The 25524-nt window shown below is 36.2% G+C and overlaps 2 protein-coding genes across 2 annotated transcripts in view; both read right to left on the minus strand.

Annotated features, from left to right (window-relative positions):
• Positions 1 to 3346, minus strand: part of LOC104029701 (coagulation factor XIII B chain) — a 37388-nt gene extending 34042 nt beyond the window's left edge. Inside the window, 5 exon segments of the mRNA XM_075711210.1 lie at positions 30 to 206; positions 648 to 833; positions 1323 to 1434; positions 1436 to 1524; positions 3265 to 3346. Of these exon segments, the coding sequence (XP_075567325.1) occupies positions 30 to 206; positions 648 to 833; positions 1323 to 1434; positions 1436 to 1524; positions 3265 to 3346 (646 nt within the window).
• A 1364-nt stretch (positions 3347 to 4710) lies between these two features.
• ASPM (assembly factor for spindle microtubules) overlaps positions 4711 to 25524 on the minus strand; it is a 30951-nt gene continuing 10137 nt past the window's right edge. The window contains exons 11-29 of the mRNA XM_075710020.1: positions 25362 to 25507; positions 25198 to 25283; positions 23514 to 23732; positions 22402 to 22612; positions 22172 to 22317; positions 21949 to 22077; positions 20985 to 21179; positions 15548 to 20173; positions 13919 to 14068; positions 13425 to 13591; positions 12039 to 12198; positions 11297 to 11506; positions 10622 to 10771; positions 8544 to 8735; positions 7923 to 8115; positions 7254 to 7408; positions 6144 to 6320; positions 4965 to 5134; positions 4711 to 4885 (exon numbers count right to left, since the gene is read on the minus strand). Coding sequence (XP_075566135.1) covers positions 4780 to 4885; positions 4965 to 5134; positions 6144 to 6320; positions 7254 to 7408; positions 7923 to 8115; positions 8544 to 8735; positions 10622 to 10771; positions 11297 to 11506; positions 12039 to 12198; positions 13425 to 13591; positions 13919 to 14068; positions 15548 to 20173; positions 20985 to 21179; positions 21949 to 22077; positions 22172 to 22317; positions 22402 to 22612; positions 23514 to 23732; positions 25198 to 25283; positions 25362 to 25507 — 7588 coding nt within the window. The 3' untranslated portion in view covers positions 4711 to 4779. The remainder of the gene's footprint in view (positions 4886 to 4964; positions 5135 to 6143; positions 6321 to 7253; positions 7409 to 7922; positions 8116 to 8543; positions 8736 to 10621; positions 10772 to 11296; positions 11507 to 12038; positions 12199 to 13424; positions 13592 to 13918; positions 14069 to 15547; positions 20174 to 20984; positions 21180 to 21948; positions 22078 to 22171; positions 22318 to 22401; positions 22613 to 23513; positions 23733 to 25197; positions 25284 to 25361; positions 25508 to 25524) is intronic.

A 25524-nucleotide genomic window follows, 5' to 3' on the forward strand; every position in this document is an offset into this window, starting at 1 on the left:
ACAGAATCATTTTCCAGCCCATTACATACTAGCGCAGTTTGGAGTAAGGGACCACCCATGTGTTAGACACACTGCTTCTTCTGTAGTGTTTCCTCCTGCAGTATGATATCCCTCATCACATTTGTATAGCAGTGTTTCATTCAGTTGAAACTCTTGTTGGACTGTGAAGTAGCTGCCATGCTGTAAATTGGGTACTTGACACGACTCTTAAATAAATAAAGCATATGCATAATATTAATTGCTCTTTTCATTTCAAGTTATTAATCTAAAATTTTCCTTGGGAACACCTTAAAAGTGGTCATATCCAAGGCAAAATCTTTGCAAATAATGAATAATTAAAAATGCAGTAACTTACACAAGATTCCAGTCATCATTTGGGAAGAAAGTTTGGATGGCAGTAGGTTTATTTGAAACAATGCAATTTCATCTATACTGATTCCTTCTATATACAGCTTTATCTATACAAATTCACAAAACTAGCAGCATGTGAAATTTGACTTCTTCCCATGAGGTACAGCTGAGAACCTACTTTAGGAGTACTGAAATGATAACCTGACATAGGCAGTTTGGCCCTACAGGGACGGCAAAGATAGCAGAATTGTATGCATATAAGACAGATTATAACGGAGAAAAATGCAGAATCCTACCCAATTTTTTAGTACAGCTGGGCTGGGAAGACCATCCTTCTGGCTGACATTGTACTGTATCTTCAGTACCACCGCTTGGAGTGTGGTAGCCTGGATTACATTTGTATTGCAGTTTCTCATGTATTTTGAAGTACATTTCTGTACCATAAAAAAAGCCATTTTCTAAAAGAGGCTTGTTACATTTTTCTAAATGAAAGGAGACAGCTTGGTTAGAAAGAAAGAATTAATGGAATATTTTTGTTTATGATTAACAAAAGAAGGGGGCTTTTAGCTATCCTGATCTAATCTATTTTTCTTGACATATTGATGATTGGGGTAGAGTTTCTTCAAACAATACATCAAACCAACAGTAATAGCACAACCACCAAGGAATCTAGAGGATATACATCTGAGGAGACACTATTAGTTTTCCCAAAACAAGGAAACTGGGCAACCTCCTTGGTGTTCTTACAAAAACACATATGGTAAAAGCCCTTAAAATTTGTATTATTGTAAAAACATTCCACGTATAAACATACGTAGTTTGTACACTTAAAGCATTGATTTCACCTTGTTGTCCTAACTTCTACATTTTATCCCTTTTGCTATGCAGCTTCTGTTCCTATATGTTCAAGGAAATCCAGCTAGAAAAGTTTCCTGCTAGAAGCAGTGATGAGATTAATAAAGCTAACTCACTGTAGCATTGTGGCACTGGAGACCATCCTTCTGCTGTACAAGTTACTCTTCCATTTTGAGTCCCAGCTTCAGTTGTATAACCAACCATACAAGAATAGGAAAGTTTTTTTTTCCTTATGCATAGGGAAATAGTAACTTTTGAAATTATAATAGTACTGGGCAATCTTTCCATTTTCTATGTATGGCAAATCACAAGGTTTACCTGCAAAAAGATAAATATATTTCTCACTAAAAATCTCAGCCCAGATATGAACTTTTTTTGCATTAATTTATTTAATATCAGTTGGATTGATTCAGGCTTTCAGGCAAGGTGAATGGTATTCTGAATACTTACAAGCATGAAGGGTCTTGCAAAACTCACTGAAATCAAGATATTACAATTATATCAGCTTTTGTTCTTTAGGTTCACAGGAATATCAGCTGTAGAATGAAACTTCCTAATGTGAACCAAGCAAAACTGATGCAGGACACATTTATTTGACTCTTTATGTAGCCCAGAAGATGTAAACATGAACACCCTTTGCTGCATAAACATACCAATGCCTGCTCTAAAATCCAATGGCAACAATATCAAGACTAGCTATGCCATAGCTCCTCATTCAGCAAACATTATCAGAACAGTATGACAAACTGCCAGGAGGCAATATAGGAGTTAAACTTGCTGAAGAAATGGAATTTAATAAGAGATCCAATGGAAAAGAAAGAAGAAATGGAGGTTAAGGAAAGAACAAGCAGAACTGCAATTAAAGAAAAGCCAAGCCAGTAAGAGGACAAAACCCTTAAAAGGAGTTGTGCTGAGTATGACATTAAGTTTTTTTTAAAAACAAACAAACAAAAAAGCAGCAATACTTATGTTTGGATTTCTTATAAAATTATCCTTTGGGCCTCAAAAATTCTTTCCATGGCATTACAAGGCAATCCAACCTGAAGAACCAAGTTTTAAAAACTGAATCACCACCTGTGAATCTCATTATAATTGGGCAGAATTTTCCCACAAGATGGTACTGCTGCTTTCACCCTATGCATATCAGAACCAAAATAACGAACTATTGCTCTTTTACTCAATAATGCCACTAGAATTTACTGCATTTACTAGAATTTTCTGCAAATTTAGTATTTTTACTAAATAGAAATTGCCAAGATAATTTTTTTAATAATTCCCTTCAGCCACTGTATCACATCTAAATAGAAAAAAAAACCAAAACAAAACACTGAGGGTAATTAAGATTTTTAAGTAATTAAAAGACAGAAATGGTTGCTACCTACATACCTTTTGTTTGACTTTCAAAGGGTATCAGTGTAATCTCAACTGCTTTGCAAAAGGACAAAACTCTAGTGAAGAGAGGTAGTTGCAACAAATATGTTGGAGTTAAATATACATTAGCAGATACAAAATGAAATGCAAAAAAAGGGATACCTTTTGAATTAATGGAGGTGTACCCTCATATACAGTCCAGAGCTTTGTAAACTTGCAGTTCAAGCGATATGTAAACTATATAAACCCAGGAATTTTAAGCAATACTGAAAATAAGGATAGGAAATGCAGAACCACTCCAGACTAGCTTCTGCAGGTTCCATTTAACTTCCACTTTTTTGCTTTGTAGTAAGCCAAGACACTTCAATCACCAAGACACTTCAATATATAAAATGTTTTAGTAGTACAAAGTCTGAGTGCTTCAAAACCTCTCAAATACTGTTCAAAATAAACTTTTCCTGAATGAAAGTCTGAACCTTTCAATTTTACAGCTTTGAAGCTTAGATGTCAATCTGTAGCTGTGAGCTACAGCGACAGTTAAATCACAATCATCAGCCATCTCACAACAAAATTATATTTAAAAAGCAGCATTTACTCTTGGTAAAGATATGAAAGACTTAAGTTACCTTAGACTGCATGTTCTAGATTCAATGTACATTTATTAACAGTAGAATTCAGTGTATTTACCTTCTGCAAAGAGTTTGCCTGAATACATTGTAACTAGGAAGAAAAAACAGCTTTTAAATCTCATCTTCATTACTGTCTCCATCAACAATTTCCACCACCTGTGAAAACTCCCCAAGTATTACTTTTGTAAATAATTAACTGGATTTTAAAAAGGTATTCACAAATGCCTTAGTGTCCATGGTATTTTGTAACAAATTATTTCACCGAAAACACTATTTTCATTTATTTTAGTTATCCAAATATCCTAACACCAGACTTGCAGAATTCAACTTCCATTTGGCATACTTTACAAGTAAATATGACAGAATTTACCATTTTACAGTGAAATCAGGCAACAAGCTTATGGAACTATTTAAACTAATTGAACACTGCTCCCCTCAGAACCTCCCAAGTTCCAAGTCTAAAGGGCATTCTGTTATCACATTATTTATCTTGGCTGAAATTAGAGGAAATAGAAAATTCCCCCCTCCTCCAGCCTACCCCCATAAAACCAGTCTGTTGCATTCTATATATTATTCACTATTCCAGCTCTTACATTAAGAACATAGACACTACTATTATCTGTCTGTTGGGTTTTGTTGTATACAGCTAGCCCCTTTTGAGTCTTTTTAAAAAACAAGCACACACCCCAACAAAAAAAACCACAACACACTCATTTACAGTGAATTATCTCCTAAGTGACTAAAGGCTATCAGTTGATTTAGCATCACGCTTCACCCTTGGGAGGCATAATCTTTAGATTTGGGGATGGGAGGGTATAATTTTACTGTTTTTGTTTTCTTGGCCTTGCTCTAAGCAAATTCAATTCCAAGGCACAAGAGAGCAGAATTTAAGGGAGGTGCTGTGATGAACACAATCTATTCAGCTGGATGAGATACATGCTTGTATGTACTGCTAACTTGATAGGAAGAAAGCACTCACAAATCACCTCCCTTAAAATATCAGGTCCAAATTTCTAAATTCACCCTTACAATATCCCATTGTTCCATCATAATCATGTAGTGTTTAAAAAAAAAAGGGAATTATAAAAAAATTCCTAGTTGCACATGAACCATCAAAACCTTTCTAGTAAGTAAACTCAAGCTCCCCAAAAACAGTAGCCAGTTTTGAGATCCACAGACTATGCCTCCCTTCCTACCTATACCTCTCCAGATCAGACAAGCCAGCATAACTGTCCCACACAAACAACTTTTTTTAACAGCATTCTACAATGTTTAATCAGAGTAAGGAATACCACGCTATTTGTAAAACTCAGATATGTAATAATAACACATCACTTGCACTAGTGAAATTTCCAGGGCTTATGATTTTATTGTACAATTGCTTTCGGTAGTAGTACAAAATAGGATTTCAAAAGCTGTACACAACACAAAAAAAGTTACAGAAATGTTAATTGCAATTTGAAAAAAACATTTTAAATGGTAGCTTGATACTTATTTGCTTTCTTTCAAAATCATTTAGCTGTCTACTACATACATGCTGTACAAACACATTGTCATATACATCATTTACATTTCAGTAGCAGGCAATACCAAGAGTATCCATCACCATCAGAATTGCTTGCAGAGGATCAACAATTTCTTGCATGTTATCTTTCCTCAAAACCCAGTCTGGTTTAATTCTGTGAAAAAATTAGTGGCTTGTTATTAAAATATTATATTGCCAAAGCAAAAACAGCAGACTAATTTTTAAGCTCTTACCTTGAAACTGTTTTTATTCTTAGAGGAGTTACTGGAACAAAAGAAGTTCCACTTAAATTGTTTGTTTTCTGCTTCACAAGTGTTCTCTCTGCATCCATTTTGTGCTTACGAGCTGTAAGTTTATATAGGCTTTGAATGCAAGTAACAGCTCTTGGTATGCTTCGGATTTCCTGAGGAAAAGGTGAAAATAGTACACAGTTAATAGTACAAGCACAAAAGCAACTTAACAAATCAAGAAATCCATTTTATTCAATGAAAACTGAATGTTTATGATTTGAGCTGAACTTCTACCCACAAGTACAGTGAAACGATTTAAAAGCCAGCACACCTACAAGTCAGTGGTCTAATGCTTTCAAAATACTTAACAACTGGTATGCAACTTGAGATATCAGAAAATTTCAAGCTCTTGCAAGTCATATTTTACTAATCTCTCATTAAAACCAATTTTTACATATGTCATTGGAATATGCCTTCAATGATTGGTAGAGAGAGAGAAATTAGTGTTTGTATCCTTCTTCATAGCAATGAAAGAATAATGCAATGGTTAAGAGGTGACTGGATAACTTAAGTGCTTATATCTGATCGATAACCAGCTAGTGAATTTATAGCATAGAGCCCAGACTACCCTAATAACCTTATTAGGGATTCTAGCAACAGGCATGAATAAAGGAAATTTCTTTCAGAAACAGGCTATGTCTCTGTTACAATAGAGTATGCCAACACAAAGTCATGGGCAATTATATTGCCAGTTATTACTAACAATCTTGACTTTAACTGAAAAGCAACAGTAAACTTTCAGAAATGAAATAAAAGTTAATTAAGTGGCAACTAAACTATATCTAATGCTAAGCAATTGACAGAAAGTCATCAAAACTCTGTGGAAAATAGGGATTGCACTATCATCGTCTTGCAAGGATTGCAGGATCAGAACCTCAGTGTCTTATTGAATAGCTCTGGGTGACCAGGGCATACAAAGCACAAAATAACGAGCGTTTTCACCATCTTGGAAATGCGCTTTTTTTTTTTTTTTTTTTGGTAATCAGAGTTTAGTCATAATTAATATTACAGCCATAATAGGTCTGATAGAAAGGGACAGAAAAAAAAAATTACAAAACCCACCAAAACATGCAAGAAAAGCATGCAAATCAAATTATTAAACCCAAAAAGTTTAAGTCTTACCAAAGCTCTTTTTGAGTCCTTTGAAAGGATGGCCAACAAACAACAGGTCTTTGTGAAAATGCTTCCTCCTTTCTCTGAAATTTTGTCCCCAGCTTTCCCTCTGTACATTTGCAATAGGTCTAGTAACGTATCTACAGAATTTTCTACTTCATAAACTGCTTCAGTAGTTCTTTCATACTGTTATACAAGAAAGAGACAAGAGAGTTTATATGACAGATCTTTCAAATCCCTTTCAGGTTAGAGGAAAAAGCAAAATCCATATTCTCCCCTACATTAAATTTGTAGCTGATCTGGCATCTAAGCCATAGAAATAACTTCTGTATGTTACACCATCATAACAGGTTACAGAAAGCTACTCTTTGTGCTTCCGCCCCTTGTTTAGAAACCCATAGAATCTGGTTTTACATTTAAAGTAGAAGAATAAATTAGAATAAGTTTAGAGAAATTTCAAAATAAGTTTAGCCTAAATGTTGCGGGTTTTTTTTTCCTGAAATAAAAGAAATTGAATGTAAATGCCTGTAGGATGAATATAAGATCAAAAACTACGTTTAGCAAATATTTTAAATTTCAAAGTAAAAAACTCTAGAACAATCAATCTGTAGTCAATAACTACAGTACTACTACAGTACTGAAGCAGCTTTAAGCATTTATGAAAATAATCATTTCTGTAAGAAATCAAAAGCGTAGATATAGTCTATTCTATGACATGAATTTGGAAAAGTAGCCTGTCTTCTGGAACATATAAATTTCTACCTTAAAAGAACTTCATAGCTTATCCTAACTCCTACAGTTTTGCATTTCTACACAGTTTTATGTATTTCTACACAGTTTCATGCAATACCTGGGATACCTTGCAATATAACCAGTTAAAAGCAAAATCACTACTTTAAATTAAATAATTTTCTTTTGCCAAAAGGAAATTTAAATCACAATTATTACAAAGTAGATAATTGATTTCAAAATAACATAGCTAAAATTCAGAAACTATTTTTTATTCACAACTATTAATTTTGTTGTTTCAAATTTATTCAGAAGTTTTGTGGCTAAATAAATACCACAATAAAGTTGTCTACAGCTGATAAACCTGTAGAAGTAAAATATTAAAGTTACCTTTGAAACATTAAGTAGAACCTGAACTGAATATCTGATCACATCCATGCATGGAACACTCCGGTTGCAACTCCGGATAAGAACAAAAATAGTGAAGATTGCTCTGCTCTGGGCCATATTTTCACAACAGACTGGGGACAGCCTGGTAGCCACCTCTGTGATAATTAAATGGAAAAAAAAAAAACCAAAACCAAACAATAAACCCCAAACTCTGAAGCTCAAGCAATTTAATTGCAAACCAGGGTTTTCTCTTATTTTTAAGTAGAAGTGCAAAGTAGTAAAAACTGCAATTATTGATTTAAACAAGTACTTCTAAATTAATATTTTTAATATTCCAGACTAAAAATTAAGAAAAAACAACCCACAGAGAACATATACTGATAATAAATATAATTCACTTATGTAAGGTATAATATTAGTAGGACTACCAGGAAATTAGAGCAATCATATAGGATTTCCTTCCTCTACATAACCGTTTTAATATTGTTCTTAAATCAATAATCTCATTTTAGTCTGGAAAAAAAAAAAAAACACATTATAATCTCTAACACATTCACATTTTACAATCATACAGAAAGCCTAAACAGTATTACAAACTCTTATCAGCTGAAAAATTCCGGTTTCTGTCATCCTGAAAATCTATCTGTTATAATAAAATGATATACTGACCAAGATGCTTTAACGCTGCAAGAATATAAGAGATATGTTTGTATTTTAGAAGGTATTCAATAGCAATTGCAGTTCTGTTGCACAATTTGTTTTCTTCTCTGCTCTTTTCATTAGCCTTTTCTAAACTGCATCTTAAAGCTTTAGTTTTTGCTGTGTCATTACTCTTTCTCCAAGAATATCCTCTCCACAATGCCTACAGAAAAGGAATTTCACAAAGAGAAAAAAGTTGTGAACAAGAGACAATAGAACTTCCATTACCATTCCAAATCAATTTTACACAAGTCTGACAAAGTATTTCATTACCTTGGTTATTACTTTTTAGGTAATTACCACTCAGTGTTTAATCTTCCAAATACTGGATTTTCAAGACAAAAGACCAAAACAAACATGTATATACACTCCACACACACTCCTGCATAACTCACCTCAACTAGTTTCTGCTTAATATTACTTTGTGACCTGTTTGCATTTAGCTTTGATGTCTAAATGGAAGCTGACTTGGCTTGCAATTTAATTGATAAATCCACCAACCAAAGTAAACATCTTCTCTCTCCCCAAAAACCCATCAGAGAAAAAAATGAAAAAAATAAAAAATGTAGTTTTCTTACAAGAGGTATTTACCTGAAATTTAATTATTCCAACTGCAAATTTTCTCCTACGTCTGCAGGCAAGGAATCTTCGTACATTTCGTTGGATTATGGTTGCTGCATCATTTCTGTGATTTAGCCAGCCTCGAATCACACGTTGTAATTGAATGATTCTTTGATAATCTCTTCGAAATCTCTTTTGTTGAATTTTTGCTCGGAACCATCTCTGTTTAAAATTAAAGTACGTTTCTATTTATTTATATATTTATTTAAGACTTTTCCCTAAATTCCCTTTTCCCATCCTAAACCAAGTGTGGATAAAAACTGAAGAAATATTTTAACATGAACTTTGACAGATACAGGCACTATAAACATCACTAGCACTCATATAACCACCATGACACAGCTCTGATTGGCCTTGGCATAGCTGAAATGCAAGACTGCAAAATGAAATCTTAACTAGAAGCAGTTAGAGAAGCATTCCGTATAAAATAGAACATTTTATTTACAGTTGGAAGGGACCTACAATGATCATCTAGTCCAACTGCCTGACCACTTCAGGGCTGACCAAAAGATAAAGCATGTTATTAAGGGCATTGGCCAAATGCCTCTTACACACTGACAGGCTTGGGGCGTCAGCCACCTCTCTAGGAAGCCTGTTCTAGTGTTTGCCCACCTTCTCAGTAAAGAAGTGCTTCCTAATGTGCAGTCTAAACCTCCTCTGGCACAGCTTTGAATCATTCCCATGTGTCCTATCACTGGATACCAGGGAGAAGAGATCAGCATTTCCCTCTCCGCTTCCTCTCTTCAGGAAGCTGTAGAGAGCAATGAGGTCAACCCTCAGTCTCCTTTTCTCCAAACTAGATAAAGCCAAAGTTCTTAGCTGCTGCTTATAAAACATTCCTTCCAGCCCTTTCACCAGCTTCATTGCCCTCCTCTGGATGCATTCGAGGACCTTCACATCCTTCTTAAACTGTGGGGCCCAGAACTGCACACAGTAATCAAGGTGAGGCTGCACCAACGCTGAATCCAGCAGGATAATCACCTCTTTTGACTGGCTGGTTATGCTGTGTTTGATGCACCCCAGGATGCGGTTTGCCCTCTTGGCTGCCAGGGCACACTGTTGACTCATATTGAGGCAGCTGTCAAACAGCACCTCCAGATCCCCTTCTGCAGGGCTGCTCTCCAGCCACTCCTCTCCCAGTTTATACTTCTGCTTGGCATTACTCTGTCCTAGGAGTTTACTTTCTCCTGGCAGGCTTTTAAGAACCACCACAATTCCACTTTTCTCATTTCCCAGCTCTGTTTCTTCCCCTCCATATACAGAGAAGAGAGACAGGGTACTGTATGCCAAACTTGAGCAAAAAAAGCCTCTTCCACCCATTCACTCTTGCCTTAAGCAGAAAATACAACTTATGGGGAGAGATAACAAATTTGTATATACGGAGGAGTAGTAGGGCAAAGTCTGCCATAACATCCTTGACTAGATAACAGCTATTTCAAGGTTCCCATTTCAGCCTCTTCATTTATCTAATGCTGACCTTCCATTATTGGGACCAAGCTAATGGTCAGTTTGGAGACTTGAAGATAATTTTTACTATTAGTCAGTGCTACAATACAGACCTGACTTTTGATCTTGCTTTTAGAGAAGTAAAACATGTTTATATAAAAAATGCTGCAACTTAGGTTCTGGTACCACTGGCAGGTTGGAGACATTCAACCAAATAAATCACTGTATACCAAGGGCTGGTTTGTGGATGCTCTTCATTTCATGAGACTTACAGGTTGTCATGTCTGATCTGTCCTACTTCCAGTAGAATGTGAAGAAATATGCTAAGACAGCACTCGGATTTCTTTAGCAAGCTTGAGGGTCTGTAGGAAACAAACTTTCCCATCCATCCTCAGCTTCAAAGTGTTTAAACCTCCAGAATCTGCTGAGATCCACTCTATTATGCTTAGCTGGCAGAATTATTTTTAAAAAAATCATAGTCTCCATTATTTAGCTTTATTTTTGCATGTGAAGGAACTACACTGTCTTAGTGCTACTGCTTGGCTGGCAGAAAAGAGATTAGACTGTGTTACACAAAACCATTCATCCTTAATTAGGCTAACCTGTATTATAAGAACAGACGAGATCTGGTTTTGTGCAACTTTTAAGACGAGGTGAATCCTATACGCCCTTTGAATTTTAATTGCAGAGATATGATGATATGCAGCTGCTGTAAAATAAAGTAGTCTCTTCTTTTGTTTCTGTTCTGAAAACTGTAGAAGGAAAACAAAACAAGAAACATCATTAATTTTCGTACTCGGAGGTAGCTGATCATCTATGCAAAGACCATAGTATACAGCAATATACTATTAGATGCTGAAGAATCATCTCAGAATTCATTACCTCAGAACTAAGTAAGCTACCTTTCTTCAGTACTAGGTCTCTAATATAAACAATAACACAGAGAATTGATTGTCAGCAAGAACATTAATATACAGCAGTTTCATTGTAAGCACACGTGTGCAGAAGTATCAGTTACAAGTAAGGCACGAAGATCTGAGAAGCTAAAAAAAACCCCACCCAACAATGAAAACCTATTTTAGTGCTAAAGGATTGTGGCAAAAGGTTCAAACTGTACTCTGATCTATTCTGACCCACCCAGTTCTCAAAGCAGTTAAGAAGAATTCCAGTTCAACAACTGATCAAGTTTTCCTTTTCTTACCAGCCAGAATTAATACTAAAACAGCTCTAGAGATAATTTAAATCAAAAGCACAGTTTTAATTTGAAGTATACTAACCTTTTTTCTGACTAAATAACCCCGTATAAATGCTTGCAGTTTAATGACGGCTCTTCTAGTTTTGTTGTATTTCATAAATTGAAGCCTGCCTTCCTGCCAAGCCCTCAGATGTTTTTGGATAATTACAGCAGCAGCTTTTTGTTGAACAAGCTTCCTTCTTGCCTTGAAACCTCTGTATGCTTTTTGGATCAAACACGCAGCTTGAAGCTTCTGAAAAAGATTTTAAAGAATGCATTGATAATTAAACTTTTGTTCATTCCTGTCACAATCAATATACATTTATATTTTAATTCTGTTCCCCCCCCACCCCCCATCAAGAGAAAAAGAACAAAAATAAAATAGGAAATACAAGCAAACTCATGCAGTACCAGTTTATATAAAAATACACTTTCACAGTTTGGAATGTCTTTTCCCTTACCTAAAAGGGGTCAAAATATGGGCAATAACTTAATCCTTTGTAAGCAATAAAGCCAGCAGAAAATTTTACATTTTGTTTTGTTATGGTATGGACAGGGGTAATTCAACAATTGGAACTGTTCAAGAACAAGAATCAACCTTGCTGCTCAAATCAAAAAGGAAATTTAATATTTTGAAGATTGAACAGTTTTGATTTGAACAATCTTTGTTCTGGTCTCACCTTTTTTTTTTCCTGTACTTCTGCATATTGATGATAAAAATCACTCAAATACATTGAAAACTTTTAATATAACCATGACATAGCAGAGTACAAGTGAAAACATACCTTTCTTAAAAGTCTTCTAGCCCTGTACTGTCTATATGCCAACTGAATCGTAACTGCAGCATTCTTAGTTGCCAGAAACTGACGCTGAATCATTCGTGCAGTAAGGGTCGCTCTCCATCTTCTTTGAATGGTAAGTGCACAGAACTTCATTTTCAAAAACCTAACATGAAAATGCATTTTAGTTTTTTTCCAAAAGTTGAGAACACCTGCATTTTTAAAGTAAGAAAACAGTGAAGGTTTACAAAAATATTAAGATAGATATTGTGAAAGCAGAGCCGTTATCCATCAGTCTTGGAACATTAGAACGAGGGGATAGGCAATGTTGGCAGAAAGACTGGTTTAAAATAGAAGATACTTCCTGTTTTCCTACAGTAGGTACTTCCAAGAACTTGCTGCCAAAGGAGGTTGGGGATTGAGACAGCAGTTTAAAAAGACATTAGACAACTTGACAGCCAACAGGTCCATAAAAGGATAACGAAGGGAATAGGCAAGGATGTAAGTTCTAGCATCCATAATCTAATAAGCGTTGATGCTGAGGGAGGGCCTTAGAAAGTGGTCAGGTTAACGTACTATCCCTCAACTGCATCTTCTACTGCTACTGGCAGAGGACACAGTTCTGAATGAGATGAGCTATCAGGCTGATCTAGTAGAGCATTTATTGCAAAACTGCCTCACAGCAAAATAAATACAAACTAGTTTAACTATTCCATTATACATTATAACAAAATAGCTTTTCATCCTATTAGAATCATAGAATAGAATCATAGAATCGTTTAGGTTGGAAAAGACCTTTAAGATCATCCAGTCCAACCATTAACCTACACTACCAAGTCTACTCTAAGCCAATCAAGGGTAGACTAGACTAAACCGTGTCCCAAAGAGCCACATCTACCCATTTTTTTAACACTTCCAGGGATGAGGAGTCTACCACCTCTCTGGGCAGCCTGTTCCAATTCTTGACCACCCTTTCCCTAAAGAAATTTTTCCTAATTTCCAGCCTAAACCTCCCCTGGCGCAGCTTAAGCCCATTTCCTCTCATCCTATTAGTTTTATGCTGGAATTTTAACAATATCCAGAACATTATTCCTGTAAAAAAGGATACGTGGAAAAAAAGATCAAAGCCTACTCTTTTTAGATTCCCAATATGCAAAATCTAAATTTGTGAGGTAGCTTCCAGTCCAGAAAAATATTTAAACGTAAGAAAAATCTTGTGCAAAAGAATAATCCCACCTGCATCAACAGGATTATGTTCATGCATGTTACATACATGCTGCAGGGTCAGAGCCTGAGAATCGATAGGCACTTGCCAGAGTGCAAAGCAGTACTCAATAATTCCATAATAAAAGCTTTGAAAAGTAGAGAAAATGATATCAAATTCAGTATTACCAGGTCCGCTGCTGTTTTGTTTTGAAGTGACTCTGAATAACACGTATAGCTTTTACCACAGATGCATATTCCTTTCGTGCTTTGCAGCCTCGAAACCAGGCTTGAATTACTTGTGCTGCTCTCATTTTGTTAACGCATTGCCTGGCTTTATATCTTCTATATGATGCCTATTAAATATATAAAAAGAAAGAAAGAAAAAAAAACCTTGAGGGTTTTGGGTATTTTTTGGTGTAATGGAACAAACAAAATTGAAAGGAAAAAAAAAAGTCATGTTAGCATGAAAGGCTTTTAGGATTCCTATCTCTACAGTATTAGAAATACCTAATTTCTCACATCTAGAAAATATCTTCTAAAAGCAAGTGAAATGCATTCAGGGAAATACCACAAATGCCACTCTCTTTAATGTCTGTAAAAACAATTATATCATGAAGAAACAAATACAAGAAAGATTTTAAAAAAACAGCAAAACAACAAAAAACACCTTCTGGGATTACCTGAATTCTAATGGCAGCTCTTTTCATTTGATGGTATCTTTGTTGTTCAGTATTTCGCATCTGATGGGCTCTGTAGTGCTGCTGTATTAATACAGCAGAAAACTTGCACTGAAGGTATTTCTGTCTCTGAATAAATCCACGGAAAAATGCCTTAAAAGAAAAAGACATAATACTGGAATATTTCACCACTTGCATGGTATTGACTGAGAAGATGTTTGCATATTTTTAAGTACAGCAGTACTCACTGGCTTCTTAGAAAAACAACGAGGAGTAAATCTATTTCTGATTTCCCAATTAATTCTTCTTTTTTACTTTTAAGCAATGTAATCATACTTACATTGTTCAGGATATAAGTTAAACATTCAGAAAATAACTAAGAAACTGCCACTCCCTGCTTCCCCCCCACCCCCCCCCCAAAAAGGAGGTGAGGAAGGCACACCTGTTTTCTTATCTGTTAAGTAGAGCATGAGCTCTCCAACAAGATAGTAATAGTCTCATAATAATTTCTTAGGTTGCTATTTATTTCCCTATCTTCCCTGATTTGGGGGAAAAAAAATCTTTCATTCCAATAATACCCTGAAGAGAAATCCCTTCTTTAGGGTAAAATAACTAAGGTCACCACAGGAAGTCACTTAAAGCTTTTCCCAGAAGAAATGGAAATTAAAACAGTGTACTCCCACTACATACAAATCATAATTAATATTAAAAAGAAGGAAATATACCTTCCTCCCTCATCCTCAAAAAAAAAAAAAAAAAGAAATTTAAAAAGCACTTCAGAGTAACTAGCTTTCTAAGCTTCTTTGAACTCATATTGGATGGATATTTAACTTGCTACATGAAGATGAAGAACAATTCTCATTACTTCTTGCTGATGACACTTCTATTGCATCAGTGATGGAAGGAAAAAACATCAAACTAAATACTTCCCACTTCCTAGAGTACCTCTGAGAAATCAGATACAGTTCAACACTAAGTTTCACATGGCGCCACTCAAGGTACCAACTGAAACGTACAATAAGAATTCAATTTCTCTCCCTGCATTCCTCTTCAAAACATTAGCTAGGCACTCAAATTAGACTAGGGCCACCTAATAAATCTAAAAGAAGCAACATGACTGATTTACTCACACCTTGCTAAATACGAGTCTTAAAGAATGCAGCAGTCGTGCCTTTTTTGCCATTTACTTCACTTCATACCCCAGACCAGTGCTCGCTCATTTCAACACATCAAGACAGCTTTCATTCACATTCCAAAGAAAACATTCATTAAGCTACTAATATTTATATCGGTGAAAGCCAGTTAGGACAAAAATATTCTTAAAAGAACCATAGAAACACACGCAAGTATCAGAACTCATTTGAAGTAGTAAAATTCTAGGGGATAAACAAGAACAAGAGAATGTTACTTTTTAAGACAAGTACCTCAGCAAGGAATCACAAAACAGAGCTGAACTGAGACTCATTTCTGTGCACTGTGGTAGTAACCTTTGTACACCTGCCATGCAGTACACTTCAGAAGTTGATTCTACTTTAACAAATAGTTTTAAACTGTTGTTTGCAAGAGCAGTAATCTTAAAAAACCCACAAAAGAAATAGAACCCCACACCCAAAACCCACTATTCAAAAGTACCTGAATTTTTATTGTGCTTTCCTTAATTTTGTGAAACCTCCTCTTTTCAATGAATCCTCTGACTCTAGCCTGCACAATGATAATGCTCCTCCGGGTTTGCAAGTAAATCGTTCTTTGGTATTTCACAGTCAAGTGGGATCGGTAGCATCGCTGTAAGACAACTGCCGCTTTTTTATAGCCTGCATACTGTGATTTAGCTTTATACATTAAGTAATAGGCTCGTAATGTAACAGCTGCTGTTCTAATTTGAATAAATTTTCTACGCTGCACAGCCATCCGAAGAAAAGACTGAATCTTTCTTGCCGCTCGTATGTGTCTTGCTATTTTTCTTGCTTTCATACCACGGAAGGCAGACTGAATGATTACTACTGCTTGTCTTTGAGCAGAATACTCTGCTTTCTGTAAACGAGCCCTGTGACATACTCTGTACCACCTCTGAATAGCAACTGCTGAACTCCGAATCAATTTATAGCGACTCCTTGTTCTTTGGCATCGGAACATAGACTGGATCATTATTGCTGCTGCTTTCTTTTCAAGAAAACGCCTCCTCTCTATGTGCATTTTTAAGAATGACTGTATGCACCGAGCAGCAACATTGGTTTTATACAACTGCCTAGCTTTTTTAGCACGGAAAGAGGATTGAAGGCAAATGACAGCCTTTTTTATTTTTGCATAGTTTTCCATGTCAGCTTCTTTTGCCATTTTGGCTCTGAACCTTTGCTGTATGACTCTGACAGCCCAGCACAACTGTTTGTAATATCTATGTTGTATGTACATGCGATAACTAGACTGTATTACAATTGCTGAAACATGCATGATTTTCAGTTTCTGTCGTTCCTTCATGCCTCTATATGATGCTTGAATAACAAGAGCAGAATTCTTCATTGTCAGATATTTCTTTCGTTGATTCTTTCCTTTAATGTAGGATCGATAGTAGTTCTGTATAACAATAGCTCCAATTCTCATATTTTGGTAGGACCTTCTATTCCTGTGCATTTTGTAGGCTGACTGTATTATACTAGCAGCTAAATGCATACGCTCAATACTCTTCCGCACTCTGATACCTCTGTACACAGCCTGTATACAAACAGTTGCTCTGCGAAGAGAACAATACTCCAAAGCATGCTGTCTTGACAGAATCAGAGTTCTGTATCTTCTCTGAAAGACAAGAGTAGCTGCCTTAAGAGAGAGATATCTTTGACGTTCTCTGAAAGCTTTAAAATTTTTCTGAACAACAATAGCAGCACAGTGCATTTCTCGATGTTGTTTTTTTTCTCGCATGTCTCGAAAAGCCTTCTGAATACAAATTGCTGCTTTCTTTAACGAAGAGTAACGCTGTACTGCAATTTTCTTTAGGTTATTGGCTCTGTACCTCTTCTGTATTAGCTGGGTTGCCCACTGAACTTTTCTGTAATGGCAGTACTGCCTATACATTCGGTAGTTTCTCTGTATTGTAAGTGCTGCCTCATGTCTTTTCTTTAAGAAGCATCTTGTTTTCATTCCTCTATAGGCAGCCTGAAGAATTAAAACTGAATTGTACAGTTTTAAGTATATTTCTCTCACACGCTTCCCTTCCCTGTAAGCACGGTAATGTTGCTGTATGATTACCGAAGCAAGCCTGACAGCTTGGTAAGAAATGTAAATTTTACGCATTCTTAACATTGCCTGAATAACTGTAGCAGCTTGATGCATCTGCTTCATTTTTTTTCTTACTACAAAGCCTCTATAGACAGACTGTATGATAACAGCAGCATTAAGGAAAGAGAGATACTTTTGACGTTGAATTTTTGCTAGTTTTGTTGCTCTGTATTTTCTCTGAATTACAACAGCAGCTGCCTTAATGGAAAGAAAATGTTTTCTTTTGAGAAAAGTTCTAAATTGTCTTTGAATAAGCTCAGCTGATTCACTCATAGTTCTTGTAAGTCTTCTTGTTTTCATACCACGGAATGCAGCCTGGATATGAAGTGTAGCACTTCTCATAATCATATAGTTGTGAACTTGTGTATCTCGCTCCTTACAAGCACGGAACCACTGCTGAATCCGCCTAGTTGCCAACAACAATTTTCTGAAATCTCTCTGTTGTTTGTGCATTCGATAATAAGACTGTATTATTGCTGCTGACTGATGCATAGTTTTTAAGTCTTGCCGGACCTTCATGCCTCTATAGGCAGCCTGAAGGATAATGATAGACTTCTTTAGCTCCAAGTACTTTTTATGTTGTACTTTGCCCAAACAAAATCCTCTATATTGTCTTTGAATTATAATTGCTGCCATTCTCATTGCCCGATATTTTATGTTCATGCGATGCATCTTAAACGTGGCTTGGATACAAATAGCTGCTTGATGCATACAGTGAATCTGTCGTCTAACTCTTACACCTCTATAAATTGCTTGCATTTTGACTGTGGCTTTTTTTAAGGACAAATATTTCTGCCTCTGACATTTAGCATGAATAATTGCATGATAATGCCTTTGAACTACTATAGCTGCAGATCTAAGTCTTTCATAGTCCTTTTTCATCAGGTAAGATTTGAAGGCAGCTTGTATAGTTGTAGCAGCTTTGTTTAGTTTGCTTAATTGTTTCCTCACAGTCATCCCGCGGTAAGCAGACTGCAAGACTAACGCAGCTGCCTTTGTTTTTAGATAAATTGCACGTTGTTTTTTTTTCATACAGTAAGCTCTGAAGTATTTCTGAATCACTAGAGTGGCTTGTCTTAGTTTCTTATATTTTAGTTGATTTACATGCATTCTGTAATAGGACTGAATAATTGTTGCAAAATTGTGTTTCTTCTGAATTGTTTTTCTCACAGTTTTCCCCCTCCATATTGCCTGAAGATGCACTACAGAGTTACGCAGCTGAACATATTCTTGCCGTTGTTTCTGGCCTATAACACTGGCTCTGTAATGCTTTTGGATAGTTAGCACAGCATGGTTCAGAAGTCTGAATTTTTTCAGAGCCATGAATTTTCTGAAGGCAGCCTGTATCTTAGTAGCAGCAACACACTGTCTTCGAATCTGCTTTCGTACCTTCCAGCCACGAAAAGCTGCTTGTAAAGAAAGCACTGCTGCTCTTGTCATTAACAAGTTCAGTCTTTGCCTGTTACCAGTCTTCCAAGTTCTATACCACCTCTGAATCATAATGGAGGCCTGAACCATTGCCTTATATTTCATTCTTGCAGCGTGAGCTCTAAAAGCAGTCTGAATTTTAATAGCAGCTCTATATTCAAGTTTAAGCTTTTTGCGTGCCTTATAACCCCTGTAGGCTGCCTGTAAGCACACAGCTGCTTTTTTAACTTGTAAGAACTCCTGCCTCTGACACAGTTGCCTTTCATATGCACGATAATGTTTTTGAATGACAACAGCAGCCCTATAGATGCATAAATAACGTTGCCTGTCCCTTCTCATTCTGTAGCGTGCCTGGAGAAATACTGCAGTCTCCCTCCACCTTTGTATTTGTTTCCTGACAAGATAGCCTCGAACTACAGCTTGAATTCTTATGCAGGCTCCCTTCAATTTCCTATAGTCTTCTTTAAGTTGAAGAGCACATCTACGAGACCGATACCTTCGCTGGACATGAAGTGTTGCCTCCCTTAATGCACAGTAATGCTTGTGTGCTTGCTTCATCTTTACAAAAGCTTGAATCTTCACTGCTGCATTTTTCAAGTTTTTAAACCTCTTCCGGACAATATAAGCACGGTAACTTGACTGAATTTTTATCACAGATCTCAATATGCGAGCCTCTTTCCTAGCTTCCATTCCTCTGTAGGCAGACTGTAGGACAACAGCAGCCAGACGCATCCTCTGGAAAGAAGCAACTGCTTTTCTAGAAGTGACATGCGCCCTATACCAAGCTTGAATTACAGAAGCAGCATTTTTAATCTCTTTGTATCTTTTTACTTGTTGGTATTTTCTCACATGCGACTGCAATGTAGTAACAGATTTTTTTAATTGCAGAAATCTTAGTTTCTCTTTTTTCATTCTCCACAGTGACTGAATAACATAAACTGCTTTCATTTGCCTGTATAGTTTACGTGCCTTCATGCCTCTAAAAGCAGCTTGGAGAACTATCACTGCTGCACGCTTTTGCAAATAGTACTCTCTCTCCATTTTTCCTAGTTTATAAGCTCTGTAATACTGCTGAATTGTCACTATTTTTGCTCTGTGTTCCTGGTAAATACACCTAGCCAGCTGACACCTGTACCAAGCTTGAATCTTGATAACACTTTGCTTAATACGTAGATAATGCTTCAGATCTCTGTGCATCCTATACCAAGACTGTATGATAAGGGCAGCCCTCTTTCTTTTAGCCAGTTTTGAAGATTGCCATTTTCGGAAGTAAGTCTGAAGCACTAAAGTTGCTTTAGTTTTCTGTTGAATTTTACATTTTCTCCATCTTCTGAATGCAGACTGAATAGTAAGTGCTGAAGACTTTAAGATTTCATATCTTTGCCGATCTTTTTTTGCCAACTTAGATGCACGCAGATGACTCTGAATTGTAACAGTAGCCCAAATAATTCGCTTATATGCGGCAACTGACTTCACCATCCTTATCCTTGCTTGTACAAAGATAACACAGTATCTTAGGTGTAAATATCTTTTCCTAGCAGAGTATCTTCTCCAATAAGCCTGCAGGAAAAATCAGAAAGTTTAGTATTTTCTGCATGGTATCTCGAGTTAAGCCTAAATTCGAGAACTACAGACCTCACACTTTTTAAGATTTCTTTATTCCTACTTAATCCCTAGGAAGATAAACCCAGATATCTACCACACAAAAAAACCCCAAAAACCAAAACAAACCCCCCAAAAACCCCAACAGCCAAATGCTTGAATCATTGCTTTTTTAAGCATTTCAAATTCTGGGAAAAAGCTAGATTTGCCCTGGCAACAAAAGATTCCCTTTTAAACTGTCTGATAAATCAATCAGTGATTCTTTAATCTCCATTCCAAAAAAAGTCTTAAGAATGTAATATTTAGCTTTAAGTAATACTCGGGAAAGCATCTTGAGAAACTGAATTAACTGCCCAACTATCAATTGGTAACTAACGTCTGCCATTCTGAACATGCCCACTGCAGGTGTCATGACACTAGAGAAGAGTAATTTTCATTTTTTTTTAAAGCTTATTCAGTAATGTCCAGCAGCTGCAAAGAGGCAAGCCAACACAATCTGATCAGTCCTTATGTTCACTGGTTTAAGGTCCAGTGTTCTAATGTTTATGGTATACCAAAATATTCACTAATTGTCAATTTAATAGCACATCATCATTTCTCTCTGAAGAGAGAAAGTTACGAAAATATCTCAAAAGGGGGCGGGGGGGAGTATTACATTTTCATGAAGACATCAGTTGCTGCAAGCAGAACAAATGTCCTTGAGCAGGCCTTTTTCTTACAGGTTTCAGAGGGTTTGCTTGCTCTGTAATCTCATTTTAGATCATATTACCTGAATGACTGTGGCAGATTTATTTCTGGCTTCCTCCAGTTTTGTCTTTTTCAGATTTAAAAAGATCATCCTGGCTAAGTATCTTCTCCAGTGCTTCTGGATGAAAACTGCTGCATTTGTTTTCCTCAGGATGCATCGACGAGACAAGAAGTTTATTGCAGATTTTTGAATTATCCGAGCAGCTCTGTCTCTCTCCTACAAAGAGTGAATTTCCACTGAACAGTTAGGATTAGAATTTTCACTCAAATTTTTGCTGTATTAAAATAACTATCTAAAGCAATCTCATAAAAACTAGGCTTGTTGGTGAAAAAAACTATATAAATATAACCTCTGCCCCCTTCTACACCAGAGATTCTTAGAGTATTTCAGTTGAACACTGTTCCAACATCAAATAATATGTATCTCAGTCGGACACAGTGGTGGCAATTATCAACCTTATCATTATCATAGTTCTAAAACCATCATAAGATCTGGTATAACTACCAGAAAAGCAAGAAACAAATTATCAGCACACATGCAACTCAACTCAAAACACTGGTAAAGTTTAGCTCCCGAACAAAAAATATTAAATCCATGCCTTCGTTTAATTACTCTTTTTCATCTTGTAGACATTAACAGAAATTAAAAATTAACTACTCCTTTTTTGTTTTAAGGAAGCAGTAGGACTATTTTATATTTGAAATATTGGGAAAAGGGCTTAAGGGGTGACCTGCTCTAATCAGAACACAAAAGGAAGAACAGTAGCCTTTAAATAAATGTAACTATTTTGGAAGAGTCTTAAACGAAAGTGAGTTTTAGTAGATTATGCAAAGAAGGATGTATATTTTGATAATAAAAAAAGTAGTCATTAATTTAAATGCCAATATTATTCTAATAAACCTGTATACTCCAAACAGTGAATTTATATTCTTTATTTAGTATTTCTCAAAGTAGAAACTATGAATATTGTGCAGGCAAAGAGTACCTGAGAAAGTTTCAGTTCCCTTTTCAGCCTGTAATTCCTCCAAGCAGACTGAATTAATCGAGCAGCTCGAGTTTCTTGCCGAAGATCTAGAAGCCGCGAACACAGAAATGATACGTAGGTAATAACGACCTATATGAACAAAGAACACAGCAAGTTAAGGGCTATATGGAAGACCAGGACACAAGAGCAGAACATGTTTACATCGACTCCAAAGGCATCTTACCTTCTCATCAGGAATTGTATTTGACATGTCTGAGTGATGAATCATTGCTGGTATTCCACCTAGGTCAGAAACTGCAGCATTGATCAGCTGGAAGTTTTTCCTTTCATTGTCCAAGAGTTCCTTGTATAGGACTGAGGCAGTTACAGCTTTGCAAAGAGAAAATGCTTGTCAAATCAAATTGTGCCTAAAAAATAGATTTAATATGAGTTTCTGTGCATCAGATAACTCACTTTGGTCAGACGTTCCTTCCATAACATTTAGAGAAGTATCAGACTCTGAAGACGATGAAGAGTTTAGTCCCACTGTATGAGTTCTTGAGCATTCTACTGTTTGAGTTGTACGCTGGCACACAGCTTCCAAAGGTACATAACATGGCTGATAATGATGAATCAAATGACATAATACTCTACCATCTGAGAAACACACTGTGAAATTTTCCACCTGTTAAAGAAAATACAGTAAGATACAAGTTCCCTGAATTTTTGTCACCAATTAATTAGTATAAACTGGATATAGAATTTGTTATCTTGTATCTTTGAGAGTGACCAAGTGCAAATTTTTTTAAACAAAAAAATTTTATGAAACTAGTGCTTCCTTTGAACATTCACTGTACAGTGACATACTGCTGTGAGAAACCAGAAACAAAGATGTGTGAATCACTATGCAGTGAATCTCCAAGTGAAACATTTAAGAAACCAGGAAGAAAGCAATCTTTCTGCAGAAGAATTCCCAAGAAACATCTATAGATATCTTTATACTAGGTACTGAGTGCAGAAATAAGCTCTGAATTTGTCTCAGCCTTAAGTGCTCTGTCTTGCCCTTCAGAAAAAATAGCAGGTGTGACTGTATTCTGACCAGATACAAGTCTCTGAACAGGGCTTCTCTTCTCAGAAGGAACAACCAACATGACCCTTCTAAACAAACATCCCTTTGAGGAGAGGAATCCCCCCTTACCCCAAACATTAGTTTAATTCTCACGGTTCCTATAAATGATGAAAATTTTATGCACAAATACTTTCAGGATGAATGATCATTATAAAGAAACCTCAAACAACCCCATATTCCAGCAAAAATGTTTTATTTTTAAAAGGCATTTTTATGCATAAGACTAACTGGAAGGGGAGATCCTTTTGCTCAAATCTGTTTAAAAGGAGAGCTGCAGCTAAACCCACAGAAAGATGTTAATTCAGATCAGATTAAACAAAGTCCAGGATATTTAAAATCTAACTACCATTGGCTGCTGCTACATGTTTGATAATTTGAAGAATTCTGCTCTATAAAGAATAAGCATTCTTATAACAGCAAAGGATGTATTTGCTGAAATGTACACAAAACTATTTACCTTGATATTGTAAAATCCACAAACAGCATTAATCCATGTCATCAACAGCTTCACATTTTCACTGTAACTTTCAGGTGAGGAGTTACTACTATTATCTTCTTGTACTCTACAAGAATTGGGAAAAGTCTTGAAAGCACCCAATTGTGGGTTTTTTTTCTGTGCATTCTTTAAAAACTGAATTTCTTCTTTTAACTGTTCCACATTAAGAAAAACATCCACCTATTAGGAAGAGAAAAAAAAAAAAAGGTTCTATTCTATTTAGAGCATGGTGCTAATAATGCCAAGGTCACGGGTTCAATCCCTGCTCACTGCAGAGGGACTGGGCTAGATGATCTCTCAAGGTCCCTTCCAACCCAAAGCATTCTATGATTCTATGATTTATGTCACCAACAGTCTGACATGTCACACATTATAACAGCTGGATGCAGAGGCTTTAGATATGGCATTGTAAAAGAGAAACTACTCTCACTACTTATCATCAGTACCCGCCCACACTGAATCAGTAGTGGATTCTTGCCACCAACTGCTTCAGATAAAGAACCTAAACCCACAATCCCACTGTTCTGTGTAAAACAGTTACTTCATTAGGTAATAGTTGGGGGAAACAGGAAAACTCCCCAAAACAGCATGTGTAAGGTCACCATACTTTCAGAGGAAACAACTTCAGGGTCTCGCCTGCATTTCTACTGAGTCCATGCACCACTCCTCCTCATCTAAGGGACTGAGAGGACTTGAGCTGGTGGTGTGATGGTGTGAGAAGATTTGGAGAAGCAGCGGCATATCCACACTGCTTGGATAAAGCCACCACTCACTGAAGTTATTTCTTTAATCAAAAGCAATAAAACCGTGACACATGCATACAGGAGAACTAAATGGAGGAAGGTAACTACTTGATACTGTAACAGTTGTTAAGTAAGAAAACAGTCACAGTTAATTTTTATTATGTTCTTCTGGCTCTCTGATAGTTCTGTGGCTATAGTCTTTGAAATTCTTGCTTTGGTGAAATTCCACCTCAACTTGCATCTTATTTTACTTTTCATAGTTTATGTTCCTTCCAACTGGATTTGTCTGCTAGATACTTATTTTCAAAAGACAATCTGACTCAATTGAACTCTTAAAACAGTCTTAAGAAAACTATTTTTGCTCCCTCTACCAATTTTTTCCAGTGGCTTTGAAATGACATTGCAGTAATGCTTAAGAAATCATCATTCTTATTTCAAGAATGTTTCTTCAAATTGACCATTTCAGGCAAATGGAAAAAAGTAGACGACCTATAGCTTCAGAGCTTCCTCTATAATTGTCTATCAGTGTAACCTCAAAATGTCCTTTTCAGTTAGTAAGAGCTTACCAGCATTTTGAGACCAACATTATTTTACTTTTAATCATCAATTCTGTTGGCATAGAGCATAAACTCAAAAGTTAAGTTTTTTCCAAAAACTTATATGAATGTATATAAGAAAAAAGGTCAGATAAAATGTTATCTAAACTGTATTCTTAGGGAAGAGTTAGCAGATTTAGGTAAAGTTTGCATGGCACTTTGAAGTACAAAGCAGATCATTTCACAGTTTAAAATCTGATTAGTAGAGGCTTTCACAGACAACAAATATTCCTGAAAGACTGGTGTTTTCATTATCACACATTTGTAACTAGTAACAAGCAAACAAAATAAGTAATTGAATAATACCTGGAAGGCAAAGACAATTTTCCACAGGAGTGCTAATGTTCGTTCTCTGTGTCTATCCACAATATCCCTGGAGTCAATTGAAGCACCTATCAAAAAAAACAAGGAATTAAAGTGTGCGCTAGTCCTCCAATGCACTTAGAATAACCCTGATTTCTAGGCCTTACCACTTTCATCTGTCAAGTGAATTCCTCGCTCTTTAAGGACATTAAGAACAATGTCAACATTATGCATCTTCTGTAGACGACTTATTGCAGGAACTCTCAGTTGTTTTGAAAGATTCCAGTTTTTGGTGAGAAGTTCCATTGTTCTCCTAACAAAAGGAATTTC

This window comes from Pelecanus crispus, chromosome 5 (genome assembly GCF_030463565.1).
Source record: "Pelecanus crispus isolate bPelCri1 chromosome 5, bPelCri1.pri, whole genome shotgun sequence".
Classification (NCBI taxonomy): Eukaryota; Metazoa; Chordata; class Aves; order Pelecaniformes; family Pelecanidae; genus Pelecanus; species Pelecanus crispus.